Source organism: Solanum tuberosum, unplaced genomic scaffold (genome assembly GCF_000226075.1).
Source record: "Solanum tuberosum cultivar DM 1-3 516 R44 unplaced genomic scaffold, SolTub_3.0 scf00127, whole genome shotgun sequence".
In the NCBI taxonomy this organism is placed as follows: domain Eukaryota; kingdom Viridiplantae; phylum Streptophyta; class Magnoliopsida; order Solanales; family Solanaceae; genus Solanum; species Solanum tuberosum.
This window is the reverse complement of record NW_006239058.1, coordinates 735960-746259: the sequence shown is the minus strand read 5'-3', so window position 1 is coordinate 746259 and position 10300 is coordinate 735960. Positions and strand designations below refer to the sequence as shown.

Below are 10300 nucleotides of genomic sequence, written 5' to 3'. Positions count from 1 at the left end.
TATAAGTAATAAGTTGACAAATATTGAATAAAGATAAGAGTCAGAACCATAGAATTTCAAGAAGTTGATGACTTGGTATACCCCATTTTAATATGCTTGACGTAATGCTTGAAACTAAAATTTAAAAACAAAAAGAAAAGAATTTGAAATGCACTTTGTTCAACACTTTCACTATTAATTCTTATTTTTAACAAAGTACAAAGGATGTTCACGTGGGTAAAATAATAAAATTTTAAAATATTATACTTTTAATCATAAATAATCAATTTTTTTCTATAAAATTTTTAACACGTAATTTATTCTTAATAAAAATTTGGGGCCCCCAAATAAGGCGTAAGCCTTATTTTATAAAGCATAGAGCCGCCCCTGCCAATAATAGAAATTCTTGATCAATGGAGGAACAATATCACCATTTTTGTTCAAAAAGATACCAAAGTGGATGATTGAATCCTTCCATACTAGAAATAATCGCAGGAAATCCTTTGATAACCCGGATTCCTATTTCTCAATGATATTCAAAGATCAAGACAATTGGTTGAATCCCGTGAAACCATTTCATAGAAGTTCATTGATAAAAATATGTTATGTTTACCAATAGTCACCACAAGAACAAACACCATTTTCAAAATGGTGAAACCTATTCCGATCTCTTACAACAACTTTTCTCCGTGTGATCTTAGATATAAGCTTAATAACTGAATGACAGTCATTGCAAACTCTAAGATTTTTTACAACTCTTATTGTGGTACATGGTTTGGTTGAGATCAAGCCATAGCATATTGCAAGTCTTTCACTATGTATGCTCAACGCCCATCTTTTCTCGTGTTCTTCAATATCTTGTGAGATGACATCGGTTGCTGGAGCATAATCTTCGGATTCCAGCATATCATTCAGCTCCTTCAGTTTACTGTATATTGCTTCTCTTTTGGGATGTCTAATGTCTCCCAAAAGGAACTCATGGATCTCGTTATTCACTTCTATCGAACTGCAACCTGGTTCTTTCTGGACACCTTCTTCTCTCAACTTCGCTCTCACTTGTGCTGCTTCCTTAAATTTACCCCTCGAAGCATAGATATTAGACAGAAGAATATATGTTCCAGAATCAGCAGCACCATATTCCAGTAGAATCTTAGCAACCCTTTCACCTAGTTCGAAATTTTTATGGATTCTACAAGCACTTAACAACGATCCCCAAATTATATTGTCTGGAGCAATATTGCCTTTTTGTATGAAATCATATGCCTCCTGAAGACGTCCTACACGACCAAGAAGATCAACCATACATCCGTAATGTTCAATTCGTCGTTCAATTCCATATTCAGTTTCCATACTCTCAAAGATGTCGAACCCAATGTCCACTAACCCGCCATGACTGCAGGCATTCAGAACACCAGAAAAGGTAATACTTGTCGGTTTAACTCCTTCATGTTTCATTCTCTGGAATATTTTGATAGCTTCGATACTCTTCCCATTCAATGCATACCCCACAATCATAGAATTATAAGTGGTTACATCTCTAGCTTTCAAGTCTTCAAAAAGACTAGCTGCCTCATCGATATCTCCACACCTTGAATACATGTTCACCAAAGCTGAACCAACTATATGATTAACTTGAATGTTGTACTTCTCCACATACGAATGAACCCATTTACCAAGCTCTAATGCTCCCAACTGCGCACAAGCAGATAGAAGGCAAACAATCGTAACTTCATTAGGCATTACACCCGCCATCTGCATTTCCCTGAACAACTCCAATGCATAATTCATTTCACCATTTCTAACCAACCCATCAATCACAGCTGTCCAGCAGACATTATCCTTGGTAGAAACCAGTCGAAATTCATCAATTGCCTTACTCACTAGTCCATGATCAAGATAACACGATATCATAACCGTGGAGGCAACAACATCTCTTTGAGGCATTTCATCAAACACCTTCTTTGCATCATTAAACTCTCCGCATTTTCCATAAAGTTCCATTAGCTTTACCCTCACGAACCTGTCTGAACTCATTCCGAATTTCATAACCTGGCAATGGATTTGCTCACCGCTATTTAAATCTAATCCAGACCCACAAGCCTTAAGAACCAAAGGGATTATATAATTATCAGGTAAAATGAAATCCTTAATCATTTGAAAATAAGTTCTAATTCCATCAGAGTAAGCCCCTGAAGACACAAGCACTTCAATAAAAGCAGTATAGAGAAATACATTTGGGTGGGGGGTTTGCCGGAAAATCTTGGAAGCACGTTCAATGGAGCAGCATCTAGAACAAATGCGAAGAAGCTCAAATAGAATAAAGGGGTCATTGGGGTTGCCGTTTTTTATTATGTGAGCATGAATTGGAGCAGCGTGTTGAATGCTTTTGCATTTCTGTAACTTGAAGAGAAGCTGCTTTCGATCTCGGAAACTGCCGGGATTTGAGTTCAAATATGGCGGGGAAATAGGTGGTGACGCCGCGGCGACGGCGGCGACTATCATGAAGGAACTAATTATCCGAAACGAGGCTGGTGTTTGAGGGAAAACAACTTCTGTCAACTCCTTGCTGCAAAAAATCAACCCAATATGTTCACGACAAAGATGGTTAATGTTCACTATAAAAATGATATTTGAATTTTGTAAAATTTGGTTTGAAATAAAAAAAAAACAAGAAATTAATAAAAACAAAATAGGCTTGTGAATTGTTTCTGTACATTAATTATTTACTTTTAAAAATCTTGCACTGTAATAAAAATAATTTTATTTTATATTTACTGCCCAAAATAAATATTTTTTTTGGGTCAACCTAGAAGACATAAGCAAAAACTCACGGTGGTCATAACGAGTCTTGAAGGTTGTCTTAGTGGTATCATTAGCTTAAATTCTCAAGGAATAATTTCAAATATATACAATAGAGTAATTAGTTTACAACAAATATAAATATATTTTATTTACATAAAAATTGTCAAAAATTACAGAGAGTATACACTAACTATACATTATGATAAACTTAAAAAACTGAATATAATTTTAACGATTCATGAAGTATACACTGACTATTCAATCCCACCAACTCAAAATCTCCTCTAAACATTCATAAATTTTAGATTTGAAATTCTCTCGATATTATGAGTTTTTTGATACTAACCAATTTCTCAATCCTCAATTGATGATAACCGAATTTCAAATGGGCCTTAGAAAATACTAAGGGCCCGTTTGGATGGAATCATGATATGGTATCATGATATGAAATCATGAGAAGAAATTGAATTTTTGTTTGGATATGCGATATGGATTTTTGTGTTGTATATTTTCTCATAAACATAAAAATTTCATAAGTTGTAAAACTATTAAAATAGCCCCAATTGTTTATTCAATCTTTTCAAATAAACAAAAATTTATAAAATCGCATAATAAATTATTACAAAGTTATTTGTTCTCCACTTAAGTAATTGTTTCATCTTACTTTAATTTAATAAAAAAAAACTTAGAACATAAATTGTAGTGTACTAGTCTTTAATATAATCCTCCCACATAGTACGGACAATTTCCTCACGTTGAACTTGCATTTCTCGATCATGTGACCGAGAAGACGAACCAACATTGTTACTTTGAGCCATTTGTTGGTCAATATCATCCACAACTATATTTTCATGCTCATAGACCCTAAATATTTCATCAGTACTTTGGTATTCTCGCAAATAATTATGTAACACTGCACAGGTTATGACAGTTTTCACTTGTGTAACAATATCATAATGGTTCATGCCTTGTTTCAGTATTCTAAATCTATTTTTCCAAGCTCCAAAAGTCCGTTCAATCACATTGTGCAGAGATGAATGCCTATAATTAAACAGTTCTTTGGCATTTTGAGGCTCTCTTTCACCTCCTCGGTAATCTTGCAAATAATAGCGTAGTCCTTTGTATGGAGTTAAAAATCCTTCTGTGTTTCGAAAACCAGCATCAACAACATAATATTTATCTACCAACAAACATTTTAAAAGAGAATTACTAAAAGCATATGTGGCGTAAATGAGACAGCTTTGTGTAAATAAATAATATTTATTCTAATGATGTAATTTAAAGTTACCATGTGGCGGAAATGAAAATTGTGATGTTTGTAAGAGTAATAAAAATAGTGCTTCCAAGACAATGCAAAGTCATAAAATAAATATTATCTCTTTAAACACGGTTGATAGGAAATATGTAACTAAATACTAATAACTTACACATAAAATATAAATGTGCACTTATTAAGGCCATAAATAATTTTATTAATGTGTTTGAAATTTTACCTTAAACCAAGGCCAAAGTGTTGGAGTAAATGAACAGAACAAATTTATTACTCAACAATCAGTTGGTGTGAGTTAAAGTGACTACATATTTGTGAGAATAATAAATTTTATGTTGGTGAGAATAATAAATTTTAAAAAATAATGATGTGATTATAAATTTTATTTACAAATGAAATAAATGGTTAGTATATATAAATGTATGGTTGTTTTAACAAAATATAAACTCGTGGATCAATTTTTGTATTAAAATATCTCAAATCATGATATGAAATTCCTATATAATTCCATATCATGTTTTTTTGAGAATATGAAATCACATCTCATAAGATGGAATCAGCGTAAAATTGCGTGTCCAAACGTTGATTTTATCTCACGATACCATATCGTGATATGGTATCACATGGCCAAACGCCTACTAAGACTCTCAGATTTGATCAAACAAGTCGTCAATACTCAAAATGGATTGATCTTACACTAGACGTAATAAAATCTATACCCAATTGATATTGCAATAGTTCCTTCAGTTTTGCCAGAGTCATTCTAAATGAAGGGAAATAAATAAATTGAGTGCTCGATTCCAAGTTAATTTCAAAATCATTATCACCATAGCTGAAATGCCTGAAAGATCGATTGGGAACACTTTCGAAAATCGTTTACTACTAACACTAATTTCAAAGGATGAGTATCAACACTAGCATCATAACATAAGCCAAATAGGACTAGTAGTGCACTACCACTTTAGTTTAGGAATACATTGCATATCTAAAGTCATCATCTCGGCGTAGCAGTCTAAAACTATAGGATAGAAAGAAAGTCATTCATATTCACTATGACATCGAAATCTAGCACATCTAGTATAATTAAGCCTTACTTCGTGTTGTTTTATTATTTAATCGCATGGATAAATTACAAAATTTCAATCAATACAATATAAACACACTTTAGTTTGAATTGTGATGCTAAAATTTGTGATTTACCAATTGTGTTTTGTTTGGTTGTAACATTAAAAATTAAACCCAAAACAAATAATCGGGAGGCCCATTATTCTAATAAAACACTCGTTCCGCAAAAAGATAAACTATTTACAAGTGACTATCCCTTTTACCTTCACACCCTTTGTTTTTAACTACCAACTCACATTTACAACTTGATACCATCAAAATATATATACTTTGATGGCATCAAAGAGGAAGATGTAGTGCTTTAGTGAAAATAATACTCAGTTACTTCTTGATACCATTAGAGTATATACATACTTTGATGACATCAAGGGGGAGAGGCATTGTTTCAGTAAAAAAACTGTTCAATTATTGTTTGATACCATCAAAGTATATAGAATTATAGATACCATCAAAATTCAGAGTATATATATATTCTGATGATATCAAGGTTGGAGAAGCATGGTTCAGTGAATAAAACAAGGGGACATTTGCGTAATGATTTGAGTCGTGGATACAATTAGAATAAGTAATTTGGATTGGATCTAAATTGAGAAAATACTTCACCTAACGAGTCTAATTTGCGTACTTTTCCCTTATTCTAAATGGCCGACTAGCCTAAGCCCAATTGACATACCAAACACCCACAATGATTCACCAATCGTAACTAACCAGCACATTGGGATACTTTATAGCTTGTTTGATCAATTTTTTAAAAATCAACTTATTTTAAAACATATTTTTGATAAAAAAAACACTTCGTGCTTAACTAATTTGTTTTTAAAATGCCTTTAAATAATAATAATATATATATTTTTTACAATCAAGCTTATAAAAATATCATAATTTTTTGTTACATAAATTTCTAAGAGATCGTGATTTTCAAAAAGCTAAAAATAAAATAAAGGTTAATAACATCAAAGTAAATAGGCCTTTAAAAAACAATAGCCATATGAAAAAACGAATCTCTAGAGTTCAAAATTGAGAGAAAAAATATTTTTAATTCAAAATTTGAAATGTAAATAAACTATATCCAGTAAAAAAACAAAAATATGTCAATTATAAAAATAAAAATAAAAACAAAAACAAAAACAAATAACTAATAGCAGAGAATAAGAAAAATATGATGCTCATAACTCATAAGTATAGAGTATAAAATTGAAAATCAATTAACTTTAATCATGGTTTAGTAATTAACTTTAACCATGATTTAGAAAGGAATTGGACCAAGAGTACTACATATAACTGGGAGGCCCATAATTCTAAAAGGCCCACTATCCTAGCCCAACTCACATGTAAAAACCCTATAATCTATCCTCTCCCAATATAAGTCGTAAACCCTATTTTTCATCTCCTTTCTTGTTGGGTTAACGAAGAAGGAAGCAGCAGCAGCAGCAATCGCCGGAAGCCATGGTAAGCCGACAAACCCGCCGTCGAATCATTATGCCGAACAACATTATAAGTTTTTACTTACGTGTGAATCTTTTGGTTAATGTAGGTGAAGTATTCAAGGGAACCCGATAACCCCACCAAATGTGAGTATTTAATTTGCTTTGCATATAAATTTTGAGCTATGATCTATTCATATGTGTAGATCCGAGTTATCGAACGTTGCGTTATAAGTTTTTTTGGTTTTAGTATATATTTTGAGTTTATTTCGTGTTTTTGCTATAGCTTGCAAATCCAGGGGTTCAAGTCTCCGAGTTCATTTCAAGGTGCGTAATTTCTCCTTTCATTATGAATTGCTTACATTAATCGGTTGCAAGAATTGGTGCCTTCTCAAAATTAGTTTATTATCAGTAACATTAATTATCCTTGACTTGTGCATAATCATATATGATTTTTGGTAATGTTTCTGTTGTTTTCTTGTTTATTCTATGCCTTGAGATATATTATTTGTGCTGTTGCTATTGTGTATAAGTTACCCTTTTGTATGTCATGTGTCAAAATGAGTGTTGTGGTATCACTGATGTTAGGAATAAAATACTCCTAGGTTTGAAATTTGTCTTAATCTGTGTCAGCTTGATTGTGAATAGTGATTCAAAGGTTGACTAGAATACTTCTCCTTCATTGTAGAAGCATGCCTACAGTACTGATGTTAAGCTGCACTACTCTTAATTTACTTTAACGAGTGCCAAACAAGTGTGATATTATATGATTGAATTTGGAGGGTTTCTTATTTGTTTGAACTTAGAAGCAAGCTTGCTGGAGTGTTTGGTTTAGTGGTCAATGAAGTAGGATAAGTATATTATGTCTCATGTTACTGACTCAAAATACTAGGTGTGTTATTCTCATTTGTTCAAGTCTTGGTGGTTACAGTTAACCTGGTACCCCTACTATGAGAGGTAGCAGGTACCCGGTGGGTATGATCATAAATTATTAGCTAGAATTTGTCTTATTTTCAGTCTGTTTTTGCTCCAGCTATGTGTTTCTGAATCTTTCTTTCTGGTTGACATTTTACTGGTTTGGTTCTTCAGATGTATCTAACATAAGCTTCCTTCCTATCCTTTTTTCGACTGACTGGGTAATATACAAATATAATTTTAGTGACATTTTATCACTATAAAATTAGTGAAGTATTTGGTGCTAAACCTCATGTCAAGTTCTGACAATGATCCAAACACATTTCTGTGTAGAACAACTTTTTCAAAAATGAATTGTTGGAATATTGTTTACTAACACAACCTTTTTTTCACCCTGAGTTGGATTTAACAGTGTTGGAATTTCTCATGGTTTTTCTGTTCTTGCTAAATATTTATGCATTATCTACTCGCAGAATACACGAGAGACTGCCCATGCTCTCAGGAAGATGCCATTGGACAAGGCCAAGAGATATCTTGAGGATGTTCTTGCCCACAAACAAGCCATTCCCTTCACTCGCTTTTGTCGTGGGGTTGGTCGCACTGCTCAGGCAAAGAATCGCCATTCAAATGGTCAAGGACGTTGGCCTGTCAAATCAGCAGGGTTTATTCTAGATTTACTCAAAAATGCTGAGAGCAACGCTGAGGTACTATCAGATTATGTTATTTTTTCCCTAGAAAGAGTATGCACAGGTTTCTAGACTGCTCTATGTGCCCTTGAGCTGATTTTGTTGTTTGAATTTATTTAGGTGAAAGGTTTGGATGTGGATTCACTTTATATATCTCACATCCAAGTGAATGAAGCTCAAAAGCAGAGGCGTCGTACCTACCGTGCACACGGAAGAATTAACCGTAAGTGCTTATTTTCTCACTGCATCTTGTTGTATCTTGTCATTGATACCTCAATCCTAACCTCTTGACCCTTTTGCAGCCTATATGTCTCACCCCTGCCATATTGAGTTGATTTTATCCGAGAAGGAAGAGTCTGTCAAGAAAGAGGTAAACTACACCTTGTCCCTGTTTATTTTATTACGACTTGCATATGCAGTGTAATATGACACTTGCATATAGCTTGCCTTTTGTCATCTGCATATCAGTTAATATACCAGTACTTTGTCTTCTCCAATCACATCTTTCTGAAATGTGCCTAACCATTTTGTTTGTGATGCAGCCGGAGACTCAGTTGGCTCCTAGGAAGGCAAAGGCGTGAGCATTGAATCTTCTGCAATGCCAAAGCTGTTTTAAGTTTAATGTCCTTAGTCTCTGTTATGAAACAATTTTGGCAGCTTGAACCATTTTTCTCCTTTAATTTGTCGCATTGTTCTGCATACTCTTTACTATTTCTATATTTGAGTTGAATGTTTACCTTATTTTGGTGGCTTAGACTTCTGGAAAATTTTCATCGGATCACAATGTCTTTCATTTTCTATGCATAATGTCTGTGTTGGTTGAGGTACAAGTGGTCTTGATGCGATTTTCGTCATGGGGTGGAGGTTGGAGGGGGTTCCGATGATTATCAAATATATAGCAAATCAAGTTTTGATCTTGTTCGGAGAGAAAGATATCCTAATATTAGTAATATCTTGTTGTACATTATATGGATCATTTTATCTGCAAGGTCCATGGTTGGGTCTGAAGGAAAAGTTATTTACGTACTGAGTTTAAGTATATGCATTTGCGTAGTTAAAGAATATTATTTGACTACAATTTTTAGATGTATTACCTCCCATCTGATGTTTTATATATTTAATTTTACAAAATACATTTTGTTAAAGAAAACTACACTTTTATGTACCGGATGGAGAAAGTAAATACTAGGCTGCTGCATCCAACGTTTTCGATACAAATCTTAGAAAAATGTGAAAAGTTGCTAGTAATATATTATGAACTCATAGTTTCAAGAGGGTAAGAACTAAAAACCTTAAGATTGAACCATCTCCCTTTCTATTTATGCATTTCTTAACAAGTTCCTTTTTGGTACATATGTTTAGAATTTATCTCGCAATTTATTTATGAATAGAAAACGTTAGAATTTGATCTAAAACATATAAGTTGTCAAATATTTAATTTAAATATGACGTTATATTTATACAGTTTTTTTTTTATATATATAAATAAGAATAAGATCTGAATGGTGGTGTATAAAGGAATATTTGCATGAATAAGCTAGAATTACTTTTTCTCCAAGACCTTAATGGATGCGTAAAAAGAAATACTCTTATTTGTTTTTTTTTTATATAAAATAAAAGTTTAGATGGTATAACTAACTTGTACACTCTATTTATTATATATAAATACATTTTATTTAAAAATACAATTTGTATCCACTATGTATATTTTGTAGTAAAAACCTCTTGCATTTCTTTTTTTCTTTGCTCTCGTTTCATTTGGAAACGAAGAAATCCTCAAGATTTGATCTGAAGAAATTCAAAAAATCTGAATCTGAAGAAATTCACAATTTTTTCTCACATCTTAAACCCTTGATGACTATTTTTTCTATTTAGGGTGTGTTTGGTATGAAGGAAAATGTTTTCCTGGAAAACAAGTTGATTTTTGACTTATTTTCTCATGTTTGGTTGGTGATTAGAAAATATTTTCCGGAAAATATTTTTAGTGTTTGATTTATGAATGAAAAATATTTTTGAGAAATATCTTTTATTTTTACTAGAGTAGAAAATAATTTTTGAAATTGAAAACATTTTTTAAAAACAAACTTAAATATTTTTTT

The 10300-nt window shown here is 32.5% G+C and overlaps 2 protein-coding genes across 2 annotated transcripts; one reads left to right on the top strand and one right to left on the bottom strand.

Annotated features, from left to right (window-relative positions):
• Positions 1–529: 529 nt before the first annotated feature.
• Positions 530–2592, bottom strand: LOC107061362 (putative pentatricopeptide repeat-containing protein At5g59200, chloroplastic). The gene has a single exon (XM_015310506.1). The coding sequence runs from the start codon at positions 2479–2481 to the stop codon at positions 589–591; it is 1893 nt and encodes a 630-aa protein (XP_015165992.1). The 5' UTR covers positions 2482–2592; the 3' UTR covers positions 530–588.
• Positions 2593–6594: 4002 nt separating this feature from the next.
• Positions 6595–8942, top strand: LOC102577682 (ribosomal protein PETRP-like; the record flags this gene model as incomplete). The annotated part of the gene is given in 7 exon segments (NM_001287890.1): positions 6595–6625; positions 6711–6747; positions 6887–6927; positions 7989–8219; positions 8322–8424; positions 8504–8571; positions 8744–8942. Coding segments are annotated over 7 exon segments (522 nt in total). The 3' UTR covers positions 8783–8942.
• Positions 8943–10300: the final 1358 nt, after the last annotated feature.

What these genes read in the sequence shown, in the direction of transcription:
- LOC107061362 (XM_015310506.1), bottom strand. Translation starts at nt 2,481, where the DNA reads ATGATAGTCGCCGCCGTCGCCGCGGCGTCACCACCTATTTCCCCGCCA.